The 25385-nt window shown below is 41.6% G+C and overlaps 1 protein-coding gene across 3 annotated transcripts in view; it reads left to right on the forward strand.

Annotated features, from left to right (window-relative positions):
- Positions 1–25385, forward strand: part of MYO18B (myosin XVIIIB) — an 861659-nt gene that overhangs the window by 208734 nt on the left and 627540 nt on the right. For all 3 annotated transcript variants that reach the window (XM_077461361.1, XM_077461362.1, XM_077461363.1), the window contains one exon: positions 9129–9273. In XM_077461361.1, the coding sequence (XP_077317487.1) occupies positions 9129–9273 (145 nt within the window). The remainder of the gene's footprint in view (positions 1–9128; positions 9274–25385) is intronic.

Here is a 25385-nt window from a genome sequence, read left to right on the forward strand (position 1 = left end):
ACCCCTTCCCTACCAGTGACATTTACACAGTAATCAGTGCAATTATATAGCACTGATCGCTGTATAAATGCCAATGGTCCAAAAATGTATAAAAAGTGTCCGATTTGTCTGCCATAATGTCGCAGTCCCGATAAAAATCACTGCCATAACTAGTAAAAAAAAAGAAATAATAATAAAAATGCTATAAATCTTTCCTCTATTTTGTAGATGCTATAACTTTTGTGCAGACCAATCAATAAACACTTGCAATTTTTATTACCAAAAATATGTAGAAGAATACATATCGGCCTAAACTGAGGAAAAAACTGTGCTTTTTTAAGAAAAAATTGGGGATATTTATTATAGCAAAAAGTACAAAATTGTGTTTTTTTTCAAAATTGTCCCTCTTTTTTTGATTATAGTGCAAAAAATAAAAACCGCAAAGATGATCAAAAGAAGGCTCTATTTGTGGGAAAAAAGCGTCAATTTTGTTTCGCACGACCGAGCAATTGTCAGTTAAAGCGATGCAGTGCCGTATCGCAAAAAAATGGCCTAGTCATCCTGCAGCCAAATCTTCCGGGGCTGAAGTGGTTAATGAACTACAGTATATATATATATAGAATATATATAGAATGTTTAAATCAGAAATGAATGAACTGTATAATTGTTAAATAATAAGAACAAAAATAGAGGAAGTACTGGTTTCTATTTCTATCTGCTGCTTGGAAGTGCTAAAAGACATCTTAATTGTGCACAGATATATTGTACAGAAGAGCTGTTAGTAAATTGACCACATTGGGTACAAACACATGCCCTTTAAAAAAAATCTATTTACGTCCCCATCTCATTAGCTTCCCTTCTACCCACATGGTGATGTCAGTTTATGGCTTAATTACATGTATTCTGTGTTACCATATACTTGCTAAAGGCATTGTGTGGAGAGATCTTTAGCACAGGTTTTTATTTTGAAGAACATCAGTTTGAAAGGCTCAGGTAGGTGACGAATCCAATTAAAAACTGGGTACAATGATAGGGCAAAGAAAGAGCTGATTAGAAGTTTGTGTCAAACATATGGTATGTGTTAGCAATCTGGTTTTCTAGCTGTGAAATACCTGCTAGATCAGCTTTTTCTGAGCACAATAATAATTTTATTTCTGCAATTAAACCGAATCCTTTAAATATTTAGCCTTTTCTGTTTCTAAAACAGAGGTTATATATACTGTTAATGGGAAGCTGCTCATGCATGCATTATTTACTTTGCAATTTGGCTTAGACAGAAATGTTAACCGTAAACCAAAATCGGCAAGACCATAAACACGGATGCCTAGTTTACAGTACTACATACAACAGAGAGACATGGCTTTATGGACTGGAAAAGCAGTGTGCTTCGTGGAATCACTAAAACACTTTTCTTTTAGCTATTTCAAAAATATTAGTTTGTACATTTATAGTATATAGATAAAGCATTCTTTTTAACCCCTTCATGCCTGGAGGCAAAGCAAATCGTAATGGTTGAACTCAGTTTTGCAACTTAGGCAAGTGTTGGTAAAACTGCACATACTGTATTCTCATAACAACTTAGGAAAATTAATTGTTTCTTCTAGGATAAATTCAGTATTTATTTAGTGATAAATGATAATAGTTGTTTCCTGATTTTTTTTAATTGACACAAAATAGTAAAAAATAAATAATTTTACATTTAGTTCAACATTGATTTTCAGTAGTATGACCCAAAAGCAAACAAACCCTGAAATACATTTTCCTACTCTTATACCATATATAGTATATGTATGTTTTTTGTTGTTTTTACCTGAAATAGGGTAAAGAAACAATTGTGCCCTTTTTCCTTTTTTTTTCTTAAAAAAATAAAAATAAAAATCCTACTTAAAACATTGACTGTGACCTTTGAACCTGACTATGGCCATTGACTTTGACACTGACACTAACCTAGGTCAATTCTTAATCTAGTTGTTTTATCTTTTTTATTATTATTATTATTATTTTACACACACTTTTTTGTTTACACTTTTCTCCTCTGAATAGGATAGAAAGATATATTGTGTACCTTTTTCTCCATTCAGAGAACAATACCAGTGCAGGGGCAGGTTTTACTGAGTGATCACAGTGATAGCCAATCACAGCAATCATGTGATTGAGAAAGTCAGTCCGCTCGGAGACTTAGAGCTGTCGCTGACAGCTGATTCTCAGCGCTGGGAGCACGCTATAGCAGCACCAATAAGGGCATATGCGGCACCTTGGAAGAAGGCCCACTTCAGTGACGCCTCATACTCAGTGTACTCAGCATAATGGATAATGATATTGAGATATATGCTTTTTGTATCTATCTATCTAGCTTATAAAATATAGCAATATTGAACTGTAATTTTATATTCATCCTTTTAAAGTCCTTACAGCATACAAATCCTAATTACATTAATAATATTGTTCTGTGGGATTTACGCTAAATTATACACGGATAACAGAGTTAGGGAGGGCTGACATTCCTCCTCAGGTGCAAGTTACTAGGCGTTGTGGGTGTAGTGCAAGGTGGAAAGATGGGCACCAGTCACTTTTAAAAATAAACAAATAGAGTTTGATTTCTCTTAACAGAAACTTAGGGAGAGAGGGATAGGGCACAGGACACCCTTACTCAAATGCAATAGCAACTTGGCAGACTCCTTTGACAACAATATAACTAGGCAGACAGCAATACAACAAAAGGGGCCTTTAAACTGAATGCAATCTGTATTTCGTGGCAATTGCTGTCTCCTATAACAACAAATTTACTCAAAGTATCCCACTGTAGATCCGCAAGTTCAGCTCACAGCTACCTGCTGGATTCTTCAAGCTTAACTCACAGCTACCCACTGTATTCTTCAAGCTTCACCCATAGCTACCCGGTGGGTTCCTTTGGCTCACAGCTACCCACTGGACCACTCAAGCTTTACTCACAGCTACCCGCTGTACTTTGTGAATGAGTTCTCTCCTTTAGCTTTCCCAGTTACTTCACAGTCCCTGGCTGTTTTAGAGTTTCCTCTGGTACTCCTTCAAAACTCCATCTCTTTGCACCTGCCTCCAGCAACAAGAGTGGTTAGCCCTCTGGCAACTTTTTCTCCCTTGCCTCCAGGCAGCGATCAGGCTCCCCTCAGGCCGAGCTCGTTTATACGTGGTTAGGCCCCAGGCTTCAGGCTGCTCGGCTGCTGCTCCATACACACCCACCCAGGCCGCAGCCGGGGCGGAAAGAACTCAGATCACCCGACTCTCTCTGAATAAATAGCTTCTCCCAGTAGCCTCTGTGGCCCAAAGAAACTCCTGCTGATTGGCTGAGAAAAACATATTCACTCATAACCTAAATTCACTGTAATCTATCATAGTAATGCCAAAGGTAAGGGTGCCACCTATTGACAAAAGAGAGAAATCACAGTTAAACCCAAGCTTAGGAGAAACCCATTTGATCAAAGACTACAAATTAGCCAGGCTTAGTTACCACCTAGCACATCTAAATGTACTAGCAGCCCTGTTTAGGACAAGGGTGCTACACATAAATCATGCCAAAGTAGAGATTAACTGCTTGCCGACTGCCGGCTGTCAAATGACTGCCAGGCGGCACAGCTCTCGTTGCAGGAGGGTGTCATATAATGGCCTCACATTTAAACAGGGAATGAGCGCTATCGTGCGCGCGTATCCCTGTTCCTTCAGTGGTGGCATATCGCGGAGACACCGCTCGCCACCGAGGGGCGTGAACAGCCATTGGGCATGGCTGTTTACCACGTGATCGGCCATGATGAAGTCACGGCCGATCACAGATGGTTCCATCCCAATGTGCATTGTGCACACGCGCGATCGCGAGTGGGTGGCGGCGTGTTCCCGGGAACACTGGTAAACAGCCATTGGCTGGCTGTTTACCCACGTGATCAGCTGTGATCCATATGTACCTGTCACAGTCCATATGAGTACCCGAGTACCTGAGTACCTGTCATAGTCCATCAGAGTACCCGAGTATCTGTCACAGTCCATCAGAGTACCCGAGTACCTGTCACAGTCTATCAGAGTACCCGAGTGCCTTTCATGCTGCGTACACATGATCAGACTATCCTCCGGACAATTCGACAGTGTGTGGGCTCCAGCGGACTTTTTCTTCCCAAAAGTCAGGCGGACTTTGAAAGAAGTCTTGACTCAAAATTGTCTGCCAGACTCGGCTTTCCGAAAATGATTTCCAAATGAATGGACTAGCCCACACACGGACTAAAGTCCATTCATTTTGAACGTGACTTCAGGTACGACGGGACTAGCGAGATTGACACCTCGCGGGCCCCGTTGCCTGGTATGGGTTTTAAGGGTAACCCCTACGCCGAAAAACAGTGACGTACGAGAAGACTGGGGCCAACGCTAGTAAAAGAGCTGGAAGAAGATAGCATTGGAGCCTGGCAGAAGAACCGAAGAGCGCAGAGAAGTCGGAAGAAGACCCCCGAAGTTGGAAGAAGGCCCCAAGTCGGCGACGACGATGAACAAGAAAGCCAAGCTCCTCCTCTAGCAAAAGAGCGGCAAAAGAGCAGAAGATAGCAGAGGAGCCCAGCAAAAAGACCCCCGAAGTTGGAAGACCCCCAGAGCTGACTAATAAACTACTTTAAAACCTGTGTTGTTTTTTATTGACACTTTTTCCCTCAGGTGAATGGGTAGGGGTACATCGTACCCCATACTCATTCTCATAGGGTGGGGGCCGGAATCTGGGGGCCCCCTTATTAAAGGGGGCTCCTGAATTCCGATAAGCCTCCCACCCGCAGACCCCGACAACCAATGGCCAGGGTTGTCGGGAAGAGGCCCTTGTCCTCATCAACATGGGGACAAGGTACTTTGGGGGGTTTCCTTCCCCAAAGCACACCCCCATGTTGAGGGCACGCTGCCTGGAATGGTTCAGGGGGGGCACTTGCTGGTCCCCACTACCTTTCCTGACCAGCCGGGCTGCGCGCTCGGATAAGGGTCTGGTATGGACTTTGGGGGGACCCCCACGCCATTTTTTCGGCGTAGGGGTTCCCCTTAAAATCCATACCAGGCGATGGGGCTAGCAAGGTGTCAATCTCGCCGATGGAGGCGACATTGACTTCCTTCTCTAGTCCCGTCGTACCTGAAGTCACGTTCAAAATGAACGGACTTTACTCCGTGTGTGGGCAAGTCCGTTCATTTGAAAAGTCCAGCGGACCTCTGCTGCAAAGTCCGGCAGATTGTCCGCCGAATAGTCTGATCGCGTGTATGCGGCATTACAGTTCATCTGAGTACCTGAGTACATGTCACAGTTCATCTGAGTACTTGAGTACCTGTCACAGTTCATCTGAGTACCCACGTACCTGAGTACCTGTCAGTCCTTCTGAGTACCTGAGTACCTGTCACAGTCCATATGAGTACCTGTCAGTCCATCTGAGTACCTGAGTACCTGTCACAGTCCATATGAGTACCTGAGTACCTGTCACAGTCCATATGAGTACCTGATTATCTGTCACAGTTCATCTGAGTACCTGAGTACCTGTCACAGTCCATATGAGTACCTGTCACAGTCCATATGAGTACCTGAGTACCTGTCACCGCCCTTCAGAGTACCTGAATACCAGTCACCAGGCCATCAGAGTACCCGAGTCCCTGTCACCAGGCCATCAGATTACCCGAGTACCTGTCACCAGGCCATCAGAGTACCCGAGTACCTGTCACCAGGCCATTAGACTACCCAAGTACCTGTTATCAGCCCTTCAGAGTATCCGAGTACCTATCTGCAGCCCATCAGAGTACCCGAGTACCTATTTTCAGCCCATGGTGAAGATATTTGCCAGCACACCATGGAACGACACAAATAGCATCCAAATGGGTGATTTATTGCATGATCACAACACAAAGATAGTGCAACATTTTGGAGCTGCGCAGGGCCCCTTCTTCAGGCATGTGATGCCTGATGAAGGGGCCCTGCGCACCCCCGAAATGTTGCACTATCTTTGTGCTGTGATCATGCAATAAATCACCCATTTGAATGCTATTTGTGTCGTTCCATGGTGTGCTGGCAAATATCTTCACCGTGACTTGAACCAGTATCCAGCTGGTTGTTGCTACAGCACCCAAATCCGAGAGCGCATCCAGGAACGTGTGCGATGGGAATATGAAGTACTATTTTCAGCCCATGCCTCATAGAATATACGTTGGGGTGTTTGCTTTCCAAAATGGGGTCATTTTGTGGGTAATTCCACTGTCCTGGTGCTCCAGGACCTTAAAAAATGTGATAGGTAGTGATGAAATGAGATGTGTAATTTATGCTCGTAGAACACCTGAAGGTACTACTTCAATGTCCGGTCTCTGTATGTGGCCAGGTTGTGTAAAAGTCTCACACATGTGGCATCGCCATACTCAGGAAGAGTTTGGGGGTGTCATTTTTGCTATATACATGCTATGTGTTAGAAATATCTTATAAATGGAATGTGTTTTAATTATTTTTTCCATATTTTCCAAAAACTTCTGGAAAAAAATTAACTGTTCAAAAGACTCATTAGGCCTCATAGATTGTACATTGGGGTGTTTGCTTTCCAAAATGGGGTAATTTTGTGGGAAATTGCATTGTCTTGGTGCTCCAGGGCCTTCAAAAGTGTAATAGGTGGTTGAGAAATGAGCTGTGTCCTTTTTGCTCATAGAACGCCTAAAGGTGCTACTTCAATGTTGGTGCTCTGTATGTGGCCAGGCTGTGTAAAAGTCTCACATATGTGGTACCACCATACTCGGAAAGAGTAACAGAATGTATTTTGGTTGTGTAATTTGTTGTATGCATATGCTGTGTGTGAGAAATAACCTGATAATATGACAATTTTGTAAAAAAAAAAAATCTTCACTTTGCAAAAAATTGTGGAAAAAAATGACAACTTAAAAAAACTCACCATGCTACTTACTTAATACCATGGAATGTCTACTTTCTAAAAAGGGGTCATTTGGGGGGGTATTTGTACTTTCCTGACTTGTTAGTGTCTCAAGAAATGAGATACACCTGATGTACTGAATGCCTGATCAGATGCGATCAATTTTCAGTGATCGGCACCATAGTTTGTATACTCTATAACTTTCACAAAGACCAAATAATATACACTTATTTGGGTTATTTTTTTTACCAAAGATATGTAGCAGTATAAATTTTGGCCAAAATGTATGAAGAAAAATTACTAATTAGCAAAATTTTATGACAGAAACAAAGAAAAAGGCATTTTTTCCACAAAATTTAAGTTTATTTTTATTTATAGCACAAAAAAAAAAAACGCTAGTGATTAAATGCCATTAAATGACACAAGTTTCATATGGGTACAGTGTTGCATGACTGAGTAATTGTCATTCAAACTGTGACGATGATGACGAAGTAGAAAGCTGGGCTCTTCCGCTAGCAAAAGAGCAGAAGATAGCAGAGGAGCCCAGCGAGAAGACCCCCGAAGTCGGAAGAAGACCCCCGGAGCTGCCTAATTAACTACTTTAAAAACCTGTGTAGTGTATTTGTTTTAGTGACACTTTTTCCCTCAGGTGAATGAGTAGGGGTACGATGTACCCCATACTCATTCACAAAGGTTGGGTGCTGGGATCTGGGGGCCACCTTATTAAAGTGGGCTCCTGGATGCCCATAAGCCCCCCGCCCGCAGACCCCGACAACCAACAGCCAGGGTTGTTAGGAAGAGGTCCTTGTCCTCATCAACATGGGGACAAGGTGCTTTGGGGTGAGGGGGCTGCAGGGCGCCCCCCTTCCCCAAAGCCCCCACCCCCCATGTTGAGGGCATGCGGCCTGGTATGATTCAGGAGGGGGGAGCACTCGCTCGTCCCCACCCCTATGTGAGTTTTATCCAAAATGAAATATAATTATTATTATTAATTAACAATATGCTATAGATTACCATATATTATATATCACAGATATGTTTATTACGACAATTTTATACCAAACTTTACCCCTTACGTACTTCATATGAAGTCCTGCTCTCTTTGATCTTTGTACATTAACATAGGGATGGAGGTTAATGACTACGTCATTGCCTCATATAAAGTCCCACAAAACCCCTTTTCCCCCGCCATTTACAAATAAAGTTTGATGTAGAACTAAGGACAAAACATTTGTTTAGCTAGAGTAATAGTCAGGGCTTTTTTTCTCAGAGAATAGGTGCAGGAACTGCACCCTTCTGAGTCACTTCTTATCTCCGCCCCCTACCCACCTTTGAGCACCGTTGCTAGGTTTCATCCCCTACCCCCCTTTTAGTACTGCCCCTTTTAGAGAGTACAGAGCCAAGTATAAATTTGTGGGGTTAAGTAATTTGTATGAAATTTGTTAATGATATCAAGAAAAGTAGTAAAATAGACTCCCCACAGTCAGCAGCAATATACCCCCCAGCAACAATAGATCCACTCAGAAACAATAGATCACCCTAGCAAAAATGGACCCCCACAGCAAAATATCACCCAGCAGCAACAACAGATCTCCCAGCAGCCAGCAACAATAGACCCCCTCCATCAATAGTAGATCTCTTCCAGCAATTGATCCCACTTGACCCACCAGCAACAATAGACCACTACTCAAAAATAGATCCGCTCCAGCAACAATAGACCTTCCAGCCCACCACAGCACCCCTTGCCATTGCATACTTTCAGTGTTGGAGGTGCCGGAACTGCATTCCCGCTGAAAAAATTCCCTAGTAATAGTAATATTATAACCCATTGATGTTTCTTTTCCAAAATGAGGGAATCCCTGGTTTTCACTAGGGTAACCAAAATTAGTATCCCCCACTGGAAGGTTTTCCCTCTATTCTGTTCTGGTGACAACCCAACATTTGTGATTTTCTTCCACTTTTGTGTGGACGGTAAACAGAACAGCTAGATAGGGCAAATGTCCTTAATAGGGGCAATAACAGCAATAAAAACTTGGCAGGTGTTCTAATCCCTCTCCAGTCTATTTAAAGCGAAAAAAAAAGTTTTGACTTTAGTTATAATTTATTTGAAATAGTAATAGCATTAATGGTATTAATAATGCAGTCTTTTGTAGTGTTTTCTTTCTACACATAAGCCAATGAGCTAGAAACAAAACAAAAACTGTTCCTAGACAGGTTGCTTTGTAATGTTAGCTAATGCCGTTCTTCTATTGTCTTTCATAGCCTGAGGAGAAGCAGAAGGCTACTGCAGCGTTTGTACAACTCCAATCTGCCATGGAGGTTTTGGGATTCACGGTGAATGAGCAAAAGGCCATTTGGCATGTTATAGCCGGCATCTATCACCTTGGAGCAGCAGGTGCTTGTAGAGGTAAGGGACAAATCTTGCAGTCTGTATTCTTCACACTTGTCAGTTGAATGCTCATGGATAAACACATTCAAAGAACTGATGGAGTAAATGCATGTAAGTCTTGGCTGGAAAGCCTTTACACTATTTTATACGTAAGTTATAGTCAACTTAGGATATAAAACCAAGATATAGTAAAGATATATGAATGTAAGCACTTATCCATTTAATTTTAAGTGGCAATCATTATCGGAAAGCTTTGTACATCCTTTCATTTTTATTTCATATTTAGCAGGTCTAACAATAAATGGAGGAAGTGGCAATAAGGTATTTTCATAGGACCACATTAACAATCATAGTAAAGCAAGCACCACTCCTGGCCCACCAGTCCAGGTTATTTTTATGTAGTTGGAGGACCCCCTGCTATTCAACAACTGCAGCACATGTTCCACAGCTGCAAGGCCACAAATGTATAATTAAGAAGTAAAGGGCATACATTTACAAACATCAGGTACCCACCAGGGAATGAAGAGAGAAGCCTCTCTTCTGTTTTTTCATACATGCTATTGCCTGCTGCGGCAATAACTTCCTACCCTGGTTCTACCCTGGTTACAACACAGAAATGCAGGGTAAGGCCGCGTACACACGCGCGGACTGTTCGCCCAACTTTGTCCGTCCAACAGTTTCGGCAAACAGTCCGCTCAAAATTAGCATGGACGGACATGGCCACACACGACGAACGAACAGTTTGCTGAAACCGTGCGCGATGACGTGAACGGCACGTACGACGGGACGAAAAATACGACGTCCTATACACTGCATTATAGCTTTCGGCGTGAAAATCCTTTCTGAGCATGCGCGCAACTTTGTTTGACGAACAAGCCTACACACGGGCGGACTGTTCGCTCAAACAAGGTTTCAGCGGACAGTTTTTCGGAATTTCCGAAAAACCTTGTCCGTCCAACTGTCCGCTGAAACTGTCCGCTGAAAGCCCACACACGAGCGGACTGTCCGCCCAAACACTGTTCAGCGGACAAAGTTGGGCGAACAGTCCGCCCGTGTGTACGCGGCCTAAGGGTGAGCTCTCTTATGGTGAATTTGTACTGCATCATATGTTTTTAAAGGTAAATATCCTGGTTCGGTCATTTTCCCTGTCCTCTGTTGTTCTGTTGCCTCGGAAACATTTGCAATAGGACCCATGTCACTAGAACGTTCACCTCTACCAATATGAAGTGTTCACATCACTCAGGTAGTGACATGGACACCCTCTGGAAGAAGGACTCGCTGGATGTAAATAAAAGAAGAGAGGAGGACATTGAGAATATTTTTTTATGTTTTAGCAATCAGCATACAGCAATAATCAATCCAGTTAAAACATCACAGTAATACAAATCATACGTTTTGCACTTAATGCAAACATGGAAATTAAACTTTCACTGTCTTAAGCACCAAAGAACCAAACAATAGTCAGAAATATCTTTTGATAGGTATGTGTAGAGGATCTAAGCGCAGTGTGTTCACATGTGCCAAAAACCAACTGGCTGAGATATATCCCCAATACCCATTCAGAAACTGACAGGAAAAATTCTAGGGAGAAGATGAAAAAGAGTCCCAAAAAGGTGGGAGGAGGAGGTGTGTGTGTGGCATGAGTCAAGCATACCAAAAAAAGGTCTTAATTAGGGCCCCTGGTGGTCCTAATAAGGGGGGGGGGGGTGGTATGAAGATGTAGGATATCATGGTATTTGAGTGCGCAAACTCAGTCCAAAAAAAACACATTTTATGGGAGAAATCTTTCCTGTGATTTGCTGATGCCATGAGTTCTTCAAGTTTAATTTTGTTAATTAACAATAAACTGATGGAGAGAGCTACAGATTGTTTCCAAAATAATAGAATACACGTATTTGCAATATTAAGTAAATGTACTAGTAAGGAACATTTGTAGCGCTTCAGGGACATAAGGGTTAGATGAAGCAGAAGAGCTGCAGTGTCACCTGGCATTTGAATATCCATCAATTTCCAAATCAGGTACTTGACTTGTGACTAAAGGTCCTTAAAGCCTGCACAGGACCAGAAACATGGAGCATGAAGCCCTCTTCATCTTAACATCTCCATCACAATGGGGATCTCTAGGGGAACAATTCATATAAGGTTTTGGGGACCTTGTACCATCTAGCTAAAATTTAGTATTCTATCTCTTGGGCTTTACAAAAGATGGAAGCCCTATGAGTCAATTTGTTTAATTCTGTCTGCTGGTCTGTAAAGGTAGTACCCAGGTTATGTTCCCATTTGGTAGGGTACTCTGTAGGTAAGGAGTCCAATGAGTAAGACAAGATAAGATAAAACTGCGAAAGACCATGAGGAATTGCCTCCTTGGATTTTTCAAACTTCATGGGAGTCAGGAGAGATATGACCCAACTGTTGGTGATAAAATTACGTAATTGCATTGCTTTCTACTATTTCTGATAATGATTGCCAATGTCCCTCACTATGCAAATGCAGTATTTAGAGAGGAAAGACCTACCCTGTAATCTTGAGGCAAAGAATGTGTGGGAGAACACAGGGGTCAGTCTTGAGGGAGTCGGGACTGACAAAATCAAATGTTTATTTGGCTTCATTAACTTTAACATTACCCCAATTATCAGTGGACAAATAAATGTTGTGGTATGTCCTGATGGAGCCACGGGAGTCCTCTCAGTAAACATTTTGAAAAGAACTGCTCAAAATGAACCCATCTTTTCACTGACACCAATTTAAAATCCAGGCCATGTGTGTCTCTCAATGGTACTTGTACACATGAAGTAGGCCAATTCCTCCTAAGGACTTAGGTTTAGTCAGAAGTTGTTGACCAAGACTGTGAGCTTTACCAGCCCATAAGAATCTCCTGAACTCACTCCTAAGTTATTTAAGAAAGGTTCCCTGGATATGTATCAGCAGGGACTGAGCACAATCATCTTGAGCACGCTATTCCTACCAAACCAGGACAGTAACTTTGTAGACCATTTAGCAAAATCCCTCTAGATTGGCACTAGGAGCAGAAGGAAACTGGCTGTGAAGATGACATCAACGTCTGGAGCAAGAAAGATCCCTAAATATTTAATGTACTTTGAAGTCCATTGAAATGGAAAGTGTGTCCGTAAGGTATCATGGGTCAAGCAAGATAGATTGAGATTCATGGCTTCTGACATTTGTATGTTGATTTTAAAGTTGGATAACGTGCTGTACTTCTGAAATTCAGCCAGTATACTGGGAAGGGAAGTCATGGGCTGGGTGATAAAGAACAGTAAGTCATTGGTGTACCCTGCTACCTTTTGTTCTCTCAATTTCATAGAGATTCCCTTAATGTTGGGATTGTCTCTAATATGAATTAATAGGGGCTCTAGAGTCAATATAAAAATAAGCGGAGACAATGGGCACCCCTTCCGAGTACCATTATGGAGCTCAAAAGGTTCAGATACAGAGCTGTTTATTTTAGTTGTTTTCATCAGGCATAAGTAGATTGCAGTTATTCACTTAAGGAAGCTCTCCCTCATGCCAATGTGTTCAGGGACCGCTGTCTCATAGAGGCTCAATCTATAAGCTACACATTATGTATTGCCTTCTGATGCGCCCAATGGATAGCACTGATGGCCCTTGTGCTGTCATCCTTTGCCTCCCTTTGTGGTACAAACCTGATTTGGTCTTGAAGGGTATACCTTTGAACCAGATGTAGCAGCCAAGTTGTCAGCAGTTTAAAAAAAAATATTTAGAAAAAAGATTGGACGAAAGTCAGGGGCCTCCCTCTTTAACAATTACGATAATATTGGCTCAGAGGGTATTGGCTAGAAATTATCTCTCATCATGAATGAGTTAAACCCGTCTATGAAAGGCTGGGCAAGAAGCTGCAAAAATACATTATAATATGTAAGAGAGAAACCATATGGAACACTGCTTTTAAGAGCCTGCAGCCATTCCTTTGCCATAATCTGTTTCCCCAGAGGAAAACTATTCTCTTTCAAAAAATCATGGGAGACCCGACCTGGCCAAGAATTGGTTGATTCTATTTGGTTTCTCCCCTGCCAGTCTTGAATGTGGACTGAGGGAAGAGAATTATAAAGCTCTCTATAGACGTCTCTTATTCGCCCTGCTATATCCAAGATAATATGTGACAGTCAACCCCCTCCAGGGTCAAACATAGGTTGTAAGCCCTCTGTTCACTCAGTGCACCTTAGTTCTATGCAGTAGGAGTTAATTTGGTCTATCTCTGAGTATCTGAAGTTTGTCAAGAACAGGTAAGGCCATGGATTTCTCATGCCCAGTTTCTAGCTGTCGAAGTTTGTCTAATACCGCGTACACACGATCGGAATTTCGGCCAGCAAAAGACTGATGAGAGCTTTTCATAGGAAAATTTGACCGTGTGTAGGCTCCATCGTGTTCTCAAATTCTACAGATGGAAAAAATTACGTTGTACATTACCGTGTTCTTGACGGTCGGAATTTGGTGTGACCGTGTGTAGGCAAGACAGGTTGAGCGGAATTCCTTCTGGAAAACCATCAGACCTTTTTCCAACCATAATTCCGATCGTGTGTACGCAACATAAGAATGAGCCTGTCTGTTTTGCATATTCTCTTTTAAGGCAGGAACGCCGTGACATAAATAGCACATTTATGTGTCTCCCAAATCATCACCAGAGATGAGGTAGTGTCTCTGAGTTTGGAAAAAGGCCCTGACTTTCACTTCTACGTAGCACTTTGTTTTAGCATTTTGCAGAAGAAAATCATTACATTTCCACTGCCACACCCTATTGAAGTCCACCCGGAAACAGATGTCCAAGAAAACAAGCCAGATAAAGTACAAGCCACAGTTGAGGCAGCTTGAATCCTGGCCAAGTGTTTGAGTAGAAAGTAATCTATTCTAGAATGTCACCCATTAATAAGTTGTGCAGTGTGCAGAAGTTGTTTAAAACAGTGCAGAAGGGTGTTCTTGCTTTGCCCAGAATTGGACTTTAATGGACAGTCTGAAACAAACAAGGGTAGGTTAAAGTAAAATATCAATAACTTACCTTTTGTGAGGAAAATGGAACTGAAATATATATCTTTTTGAAAATATATTGCTGGCAAATTTGAAAAACTATTTCTGGTTGCATTCTAAAAATAAGAAAAATGGTTAATGCAAATAGAAGAATATGTTCAATAATTAAATGTTGATTTACAGTATTGACATTAGAACATCAACAAAATGTGATACAAAAGTTCACTTTCCCCTATCTAGCTAAGCTTACCATTGTTATGTCCTGTACACACGGTCGGACTTTCCCAGGGAAAATGTGCGATTTGATCTTGTTGTCGGAAAATCTGATCGTGTGTGGGCTCCATCGGACTTTTTCCATCTGAATTTCCAACACACAAAGTTTGAGAGCAGTATCTTCCAACAACAGCTGCTGGCTGGGAGATTCCCAAACCAAATGCTAAATGTAAACAAAAGGGTCAGGGTTTCTGGTTGATGTTATTACTCAGATATGGAAATGCCCAATGCTCATATTTGGATAATGATGAGTCACATGGGAGGCAGACCTGATGGGGAGCTAGTCTCAGAGTTTCCCATCAGGCCCCACTCACCCAACTAAATGGTTGCCCACTGCCATGCACTATCAATCATAAGCAAAGCAGACCTGATGGGGAACTAGTTTCTCAGTTTCCCACCAGACTGCACCCACCCCTACTACATAACTCCTTGGCCATGCATCTGTCTGTGTGATGGGTACAGTGGCCAGGAAGGAAACTCAGTAATGCTGAGCTGCACTTAGGACAGAGCACCCAATAGGGACACTCCAGGCCTCAGTATCGCCACCTAAGATAGATTCATGTACCTGTTCCCCACAGGTGCATGAATCTGTGCAAACACTGACAATTTCAGTGCAGAGGTGTAAGGAAATTCTAAAGAGTGTATATGACACTGTTTATAAATTCCCCACAGAGCATTTTAACCCTATGACAGAAAGGGTCCAAACTATGACTTTGATGAAAGCTGCAGATTTAAAATATTTAAAGTGTCTGTGAACGTACCTGGGCTTTGAAACATCAGGTCCTTTCAGTTTGTGGATGGTCAGTGGCTGGTTTATTGCACCTATCATCTGTATTAATTACGCTGTGAGCTATTGCTATTTGGTATAGAAAATTAGTCAGTACACACAAACATGCAAGGAATAGTCTTTGATACTACTGTCAACATTCATACCTATAGATTCATGGGTGGGTCTCCAGTCTGGTAAAAGCTTCTAACACTGAGATTAACCTAAAGGGTTTTTAAACAGAACATTATGCACTTCAGCATCTAAAGCTGGTGAGTACATAGCTAATGAATAAATGTAAAAAAAACAACAACATAAAGTGTGTTATTTGGTAATAATTACATTCCAGATATTATACAGTGTCGCATTATTGGTCCATTGTAAGAGTATTGAGACTCTGCAGGCATAAATAGTATGTTTAATTTTGGAGAGGACGTATGGAATTAAAAAGTAGTTCTGCAGATATAATAAATCAATGTATAATTGCATACCACAAATAGACTTTCTTTTGTGTTGTTGGAAACAGTGAATTGTTGCAGTAATCCTCCACTTAACATACATTATGGTTATTATCTCCTCTTTATTACAGAACATGACAATGTATACATGAGTACAGTGTTACCAACACTTTGTGACGTGATTAAAATAACAATAGTGATTTGTCACAGAGTAATGCCTAACTTTACTTTCCAGATGAACTGAAAGAATTAATTTCCCCGCTATGGGTTTGCAGGTTCTGTGTCTAATTGTAGATTAAATGTACTCACTGTGAAATAGATCTAATAATGTCACTGTTCATTTTGTCTAGCAAGATGACTTTCTTATGCAATGTTTAATGTAGTGTCAAAGCTGCAAAAGGCAATTTGTGTTGCAGATTACAAATATTACTAGATATTTATTGAAGGCGCTGACTTTTCATCAGTTGATAAGTCTGTAAATGTTATATTCTGCATTATTCGCTTATCTCATTTGCCTCTCGTTTGAAAAATGGTAGGTATTCAAACAGAAAATGTTATGAAGGCTTACTTAAAGACAATCTTCAGTCTTAAGTAAATAAATAAATAAAAGTCAGCATGTACAAACGCTGTAGCTGCTTTGCCTGTCTAGGGATTCAGCGCTGCCCTCACATGGGCTGGTTCTTTTCTAGTCCTCGAGTCCCTGGCACCCACATGCTTACTACAGGATGCCTGTTGTGGCTTGCTGCAACTCCTTGCACCTTTCCAGCTGGACTCCCACTTAAGCTGCACTGCAGAGTATGAATGGGAGGGACTTCCATTCCAATCGCCTAGGCGGTTGAAGCAGAAGTGGGAGCAGGTATCTGCTAAAACTAGGTACCCACTTTCCCCTCAAAAAAAAACAAGCAAACCTCCAAGAAGGGGGTGTTAAAGAGGAACTTCCTTTTTAGGATGAAGTTCTGCTTTAACATTTATTTCACTATTAAGCTATACTATGGATATAATATGGTGCAGGGTAGATGTAGATGAAGTGACCATGTCACCACCCTATTTTTGTTGTCATTTTCTTTCTCCATTGTGCTGCAAATAACAATGCTCAGGGTGCTAATTCTAGAACAGACAATGTTGGGATGGGGAAGTTGGAATGATGACAAGAGCAGTAGTAAGTGCTAGAATGGTTGAAGGTGATTAGAGTAAGGGGTGATGGTAGTCAACTGCAGTAGTAACCGTGCGGGAACATAGAGGCATGGTTATGTGAGAGTCAGTGTGCAGGCAGAGTGGTGGGGGGAGGGGGAAATAAGTCTGGTGTGGAAGTGAGATGGAAGGTATACAGATGTGATGGTAAGCGCACAGGGGTAGACCAGGTGCAATGGTGAAGGTGGAGGGGTGGCATGCACAGGCATTGTGATGAGGTCACTGGTGCTATCATGCAGTGGTGGGGGGGGGGGGGCAGGAATGAAATTGAAGGTGGGGTTGGGATGTGGGTATGTTGATGCACGGTTGTGAGGCTAGGGGGTAGGGGGCATGAAAGCAGGGGCGATAGTGAAGAGGGATGTGGTCAAGCCCTTTAATTAGAGTAAGAAAGGGTGCTGGCTTCAAGTGGAACTAAACCCTTTCAATCAACATTAAGTATTTTTATTCCTTGTGCTTATATAGATAGGAAGGTATGGTATATAATATTTTAATGCCTTCCTTAATACTCAGCTAAGCACACCCTTCTGCTTGCATGCCATCACCTGCCCTTACTTAAGATAGCTATGCCTAGAAATTCTTGTGTGGTGTTTTTCACAGTTAGTTCTCAGCAAAATAAATCATGAAGACATGGATGGATGGGTGAGTTTGCTGTGAATATTAAACATGTATTAAAAGTGTTTTCAGGTTGTGGTGATCAGATACAGTTAAGCTCCACTTTTCACTGTTGAGTAGAGAAGGGAGGGGTTAAAAGAAGGTGTGGTGTCATGATCATGGGGAGAATAGGGGTCAGGCACCATAATGGAGTGAGCAATTGTGCAGGTTTGGTGGTGAGATCGGGATGGCAGTCATGTAGGTGTGGTGGTAAGAGTGGGGGGGGGGGGGTTGTGACAGGCATGGAGTTGTAGACTGTAGGGAGAGGGCATGCAGGCGTGCTGGTGGCAGTGGGAGGGGGGTCTGTGGTTTACAGGCAGAGTGTTGAAAGTGGTGGGAGAAAGTTGGTGCCAGGGTGGTAAAAGAAAACTGCTGTTGGTATCTTGCTGGTAGGCTAGGGGCTTTTATGAAAAAACAGCCATATATCATGTTAGAGGGTGTTATCATCCTCCCAGGACTCATGGCCAATTACCATAAAACCATTATCCTGTGCAGAATGAAAAAGTAGTCAACAACATGGCAGTAAAAAAACTTTGCATGCTTGTTAGCAAGTTTGTTCTACTAGGTTTGTATGCTTTCTCGCTTCAATAATGCCAGCTATTTTTTCATAATTTGCATGTTCACTATTGAAAGCAATAGCATGTGTGGTACCAAGAAGCTGTTCTCGCCCAAACAGCGCATGGGCATTTTCTTGCCATCATATTTGCTGACTGCACCATATTATTTTCCTGCACAGGTTGCTGAGCATGCATATGTACTGTATAGCTGTGACATTTTTTGAAGACTTATGGTGCTAGATGGTCAACAACTGAGGGAGCACAGGTAGATGATGAATGATGCAGGTAGCACACAGTTTTTACATTAATATGTCATTCACATGGGTGCATTCTTAATGACACTGTTAGAACACCACCCTATTGAGACAGAATCCATTCTTTGATGTCCAAGGGTGTAATTATTCTTTGGAAAATTCCTTTTCTCACTAACAATTGAAAACTAAATTGTTAAAACATTATATTGTTTCTAAACAGCTAACCCACTGCTTATCCTAGGTTATTTTTTGTCCATTACATTTGAATTTCATCCTGAAACTAAGTGGGAAACAAAAAATGGTATTTTACTTCCTACATTTTTCTTACAATATATTTAAAGAATTACACAGTGTGTAGGAAAAATAAAATAAAAATAAATAAAATAATTAACTCAGAAGTACTGGGGAGCAGCAGGTAGTCTTAACCACTTCAGCTGTCACAACTGTATATCATTTATAGACCAGAGCAATTTTTAGGTCCTAACTATAGGGCTATAAACTTACCTAAATCTGAAGTGTAGGCAAAAACTTTATTGGTGCATTAGCAAGGTACCAGTAACGCATCTCTATTGACGTGTGCCCTACTGGTTGCTGCCGCTTCTTTCTTAAAAAAAGAGTTAGTTATATGCAGCCACTGGCGACAATGTCACTGCTGAAGTTCCAAGCACAGCGATCTCAGCGGGTCCCCCACTGTGTAGCTCCTCCATTTAAAAAATCTTATGCCCCGTACACACGACCAGACTTTTCAACATCAAAAGTTTGACGGAACAATTCCGGCAGACCATTCGATAGTGTGTGGGCTGCAGCGGACTTTTGATTTGCAAAAGTCTGACAGACTTTAGAAATGGAACATGTTTCAAATTTTTCCGACAGAACTCTGCCGGACCCAGAAATCCGCTCGTGTGTATGCTAGTCTGACGGACTAAAACCGACGCGAGGGCAGCTATTGGCTACTGGCTATGAACTTCCTTATTCTAGTCCAGTCATACGTCATCACGTTCGAATCCGTCGGACTTTGGTGTGATTGTGTGTGGCCAAGTCCGTTCATTCGGAAAGTCTGTCAGAACTCTGTCAGAACTCTGTCCAAAGTCTGCCGGACTTAAGTCCTGTCGTGTGTACGCGGCATTAGTCTTTGCTGTAAGTCAAGTCTTTGCTGTTAGTAGTCTTACTGCATGTAAGTAACATTTTTCTAGAAAGAAGCAGCAGCCACTAGTGGGGCACACACTATTAGAGGTACCTTACTGATACCCAATAATGATTTCACTCACTCACACTTCAGCACTGCAGTGGATATTTGGTATAAGCAGCGAGCTTTATAAATATACCTCTAGTATTACTGCATAAAAAATAAAAAAATAAATCAGTTTTAATATGCTTCTGTTACAGAGCACAGAATATTATAATAAAATAATGGCTTCTTTCAAAGGTGTTTTTTTTATGCACTGTTACAAAAATTAATAAAAAACAAAAATAAATAAAATAAAAGTTAATGAAACATGGAAGGAGTGTGTTTTTTTAGGGCCAGTTAAGGTTGATTAACGTTAATAAGGGCTTAAATAGGTGCAATAAAAAAATAAAAATAAAAAAAACTTGTTTTTTCCACTTGCCAGGCTGCTCTGACAGATGGTATATACTATACAGATTAAAGGAAAGGCATTTGATCTGCACATAAAGGAACAGTGTTTGTTTTCTGGTCCTGTTTAGTCAGGACTGGAGCCACTTTTAATATTTCTTTCAACAAAGATGCATGACCCAGCTGTCAGAATGACAGCTAAGACCCAGTCTGTTGCAGGAGCTTTCACAGCACTCCCGTATAAACAAGCCAGTGGCTGGGTTATAGTTAATTAAAGACAGTATTTGCACAGTCGGATGCCCTTGCTGCTAATATAGCTTCTCTTGGGTTTTTCAAATGTAAACGTGAATGAGACAGACGGTACCCCATAATTTAAAAAAAGGTTACTAATTTGTGCCATCTGTTGCTGGAGAGATATCACAGAAAGTGACATGGTGATGCTAGAGATATGAGTGTGTAATACTAGAGCATATTATACCTTATAGCTTAATATAATTAATACAGACACATTCCCTATGCTAGATTTATTGATGTTCATCAACAGCATTCATCATATCTATAATTTAGTGAATGGGCAGTATGGGTTCATACTGGTGAATGTAAAATGGACAAAAATACTGTAAATTTGCCATTATTGTGCAACTAATATTTACTAAATACAACATGTAGAAGGTTATGATTTAGCAAACAGTCTGATTGTCTGTCCTTGGAAATGGTCCTATATCTTTTTATGCAAAATTGATAAATGAGTGCCTATTTGTCTTTAGAAATATGTATTTAATAATCTTCGGCTTACAGATATATAAAATCGCTTATTCATTTATATCAAGTTGAGTTAATATATGCAGGGCCATTTCCTAGGAGTACAGCTCCCACAGTGAAAATGAAAAATTAGGAATAATTGTAGCACGTAAATCACAGGAATGTTCAAATCAGAGTAAAGACCATAATGCTTAAATCACACTGTAGAGACAAACAGAAAAAAATGTGCTTATCTTGCATGTAAAATTGGCATACGTGGATGCAGTGATGGGTATAGCGAAGGAGGCGTGATGAGGGCAATGGGCATTGTACTAGAAGTGGAATGTGCAATCAAAGATCAGGGTACTGACTGAAGAATTCCTACAATTGCAGCATAAATAATATTTTCTTTAGGAGCATAACGTTATAGAATAAAGAACAAATAGTAATTGCATCTTTTCCTATATGTTCGCGGTCAAAGTGGTATTAAACCCAAAAGCAAACATTTATTATATTGCAGCTTACCAATTCTTAGATATGGCAGCTGCATTTGTTTTCTTTTTAGGCGTTCTTTCTTTTATTTTCACCATTAAGCATTGTTCTTCAACAGAACAAGCTGTCCTGCAGATGTAGCAGTTTGAATGTTGAGACAAACCATTTACTGCTGACAGGGGTGCTTAGAATGATCATCTTTTATTTATGTAAAACCTTTATCTCAAAAGGAATAAATTGTTGCTGTAACTGCTTATAAAGTGTTAGCTGGAGTTTGGCTTCAGTTTTTAGTGTATCTAAATCTGCTAGTACATATAACACACCCTCCCCCCAGACTGACAATGCTGCTGTCCAATGGTGTCTTTGTTGCGCCTTCATCCAGAGTGGGGGCACTCTAATACGGGAAGAGTGTTACTGCCCAGATCACCAGGTGAAGGCAGAGGGGAAAAAAGTCTAAAATAGGAATATCAATGCAGCCACCACAAGGGCTGGTAAGCTGCAATATATTACATTTTTGGGTTTAATGCCATTTAAGGATGAGCACAGTTATTACACAATTTAATATAATTTAGCATTTGACAACACAAAACAATCATCACTTGCTGCAAATGTATTAAGAATGACACATTTAGGGGAATTCATAAAAGAGTGTCTAAGATACATAACAAATCTTGGTGGAGGCAACACATTCAAGCAGCTGTTGTACTAAAGTATCCTCCGTATAGCTCCCTCCTTTCACACAGACATCGCAACGATGGAGAAGTTTTGTGGCTGGGTGGGCAGAGCCATAAGATAGCAAAAGAAAAAAGCTGCGCACATACATAAATACTGTAAATAAAATTAAATATAAACACCTATGAGTGATTAATTGATTGCAATAGTAGTGAAAAAAAGTTGATCTACCCCTCTAATAAATCAACTATACCATCATTTCCCAGTGAAGTAATAAAAAAGTACAATAAATGAAAAATAGTCCAGTGAAAACCCCCTTCAGGTATGGTATGGATTTTAAGGGGAACTCCATGCCAAATAAAAAAAAAAGCGTAGAATTCCCCCCAAAAATCCAACCCTTTATCTGAGCACGCAACCTGACAGGCCGCAGGAAACCCCCTCCTGAACCGTACCATTTCACAAAGAAAGTGTAAAAAATAGTAAAATACCACACAGACATTGTTGGGATAAGTGCTTTATTTAAAATAAAAAAAAATAAAAGATTCCAATGGTGGTAATCCACTCTCGATATCCTGCGATGGGTAATCATCTCTCCGGGGTCCAGCGATGGATGAACTCTCCTCTCCAGGTCCAGGGTCCAACGATGATGTCCAGTGCAGCGCATCCTGTCTCCACCAGAGACACCGCAGGAATCCTGGCTGCCTGACAAGTCTCTTAGCTGACAATGTACCCATTACCATTGGGGGTACATTACCAATGTACCCATTACCAATGTACCCGTTACATGGGGACAAGGTGCTTTGGGCTGCTACCCCCAAAGCACCCTCCCAATGTTGAGGGCATGTGGCCTGGTATGGTTCAGGAGGGGGGCCACTCTCGCCCCCCCCCCTCTTTTCCTGTGGCCTGCCAGGTTGCGTGCTCGGATAAAGGATCTGGTATGGATTTTTGGGGGGAACTCCACACTATTTTCTTTTTAAATTTGGCATGGGGATCCTCTTAAAATCCATACCAGACCTGAAGGGTCTTGTCTCCCCCTCCTCTCTGTGGTGCTGGCATAGTCACTATAGGCACGTGGCTGTGGCTTCACAGCCGGTCACACACTGCACATGCACAGGCACGCTCTGACTGGCCGAGCAATCATCTGGAACCTGTGATGTGCCCCAGATGATTGCCGAGAGGGAGGGGGGAGAGGTGATCTCCCTTCTGGTTTCCATGGTGCATCGGGAGGAAGTGGGAGATGATGCTGCTGCACACAGAAGTCTGATTATTTCCCCTTGTTTACAGTGCCTTGAAAAAGTATTCGTACCCCTTGAAATTTTCCACATTTTTTTCATGTTACAACCAAAAACTATTTATAGTATTTATAGTATTTTATTGGGATTTTATGCGAAAGATGAATACAAAGTGGCACATAATTGTGAAGTGGAAGGAAAACGATAAATGTTGTTAATTTTTTTTTACAACTAAATAACTAAAAAGGGTGGCGTGCATTTGTATTCGTAAATACTTTGAAGAACCACCTTTTATTATTACAGCTGCATATTTTTTTGGGTTTGTCTCTACCAGCTTTGTACATCTAGATAGTGAAATTTTTGCTAATTCTTCTTTGCAAAATAAATCAAGCTCTGTCAGAATGGATGGAGAGCATCTATGAACAGCAATTTTCAAGTCTTGCCACAGATTCTCAATTGGATGTAGGTCTGGACTTTGACTGGGCCATTCTAACACATGAATATGCATTGATCTAAACCAAGGGTCTCCAAACTATGGCCCTCCAGTTTTTAAGGAACTACATTTCCCATCATGCCTAGTCATGTCTGGGACTGTCAGAGTTTTACAATGCCTCATGGGATGTGTAGTTCCACAACAGCTGGGGGAGCCATAGTTGGAGATCCCTGATCTAAACCATTCCATTGTAGCTCTGGCTGTATGTTTAGGGTTGTTGTCTTGCTGGAAGGTGAACCTCCACCCAGTCTTGTCTTTTGCACACTCTAACAGTTTTTCTTGTCCTGTATTTGGCTCCATCAATCTTCCAATCAGCTCTGACCAGGTTCCCTGTCCCTGCTGAAAAAAAGCATTCCCAACAACATGATGCTGCCACCACCTTGTTTCACAGTGGGGTTGGTGTGTTTAGGGTTATGTGCAGTCTTCGTTTTCCGCCACACATAGCATTTTGCTTTTAGGCCAAAAAGATTAATTTTGGTATCATCTGACCAGAGCACCTTCTTCCACATGTTTGCTGTGTCCCCCACATGGCTTCTTGCAAACAGAACTTCTTATAGCTTTCTTTTAACAATGGTTTTCTTCTTGCCACTTATAAAGACCAGATTTGTGCAGTGCATGACTAATAGTTGTGTAGCACTAACCCCCAAAGGAGCTGATGGTTTGATTGGGCTTACCGTTACCTTCTTCACCTCAATTTGCGTGTCTAGAGGTTCCCGTTGTAGATGGCCCAGAAACTTTAGAGACTGATGACAGATCCGCTTAAAGGGATTTTTATTTGCACAAACGTAGTTAATGAACAGTCTCTCAATATCAGATCAGAGGGTTAGGAGAAAAGTTCAGGTACTCTTAATGTCAAAGTCAATAATAAAGAACTTGCTTACTTTGACTGAATCCAGAGAATATCCATTCGCAGCTGGGTGTTCACTCTAGTTGGATAGTCCCTCTCTCACAAGGCCTAGCAACCAACAGGGTGCTTAAATCAGGAACAAGTCTCTGCCACAGACTTTGTTGTAGAACATGTAGGAATAAGTCTCTGCCACAGACTTTGTTGTAGAACACGTAGGAATAAGTCTCTGCCACAGATGTTGTTGTAGAACATGTAGGAATAAGTCTCTGCCACAGACTTTGTTGTAGAACAAAGTAGGAATAAGGAAATTTGAATACTTGCAGAACACTCAAGTGGTACCAGTATCTTTCAGCCAGTTTGGCGATACCTCACGAAATTGGATTCACTTAGGTCCCTCGGCCTCACCAGGCTCTTGCTAAGAAGCCAACCCGTGCGTGGCCTTCTTCTGAAGAGTCCTCCCCTGGATAGCTACGAAGTTGCTGGGCCGCTTACAACCGGAGACGGCACCGGACCACCTCCAAATCCTTTCCTTAGTTTCCCTGCCTCGGGTTAGCTAGCCCCGATACATAAAGTTGGGTGGATCCGCACCCCAGGCCATAGCCTTCCTGGGGGCTGGTCAGGAGGACCAGGACCATGGAGTCAGAACATACTTATGGGCCAGAACCCCAAACCACATGACATCCGCATCTTAAGTACCCTCTCCCAGAAAGCACAGCAAGAGTGACACTCCCACTGGGATGGCTCCAAGAGAAAGTAACCTTAAAGCACCAAACCAGACTGTGTTTCCATACCTACTAGAAGAGACAGTGCCCCCTATGGCCAGGCTGAACACCCTATAGTCCAGTCAGACTGATGCTGAGGTCAAAATCTGGAATAATTATGCCCAAACCAAACTGCAGTTTAGGTGTAACATTACATTTCAGGAGCCG

This window comes from Lithobates pipiens, unplaced genomic scaffold (assembly GCF_037356315.1).
Source record: "Lithobates pipiens isolate NorthernLeopardFrog02 unplaced genomic scaffold, aLitPip1_a1.2 Scaffold_3, whole genome shotgun sequence".
Taxonomy (NCBI): Eukaryota; Metazoa; Chordata; class Amphibia; order Anura; family Ranidae; genus Lithobates; species Lithobates pipiens.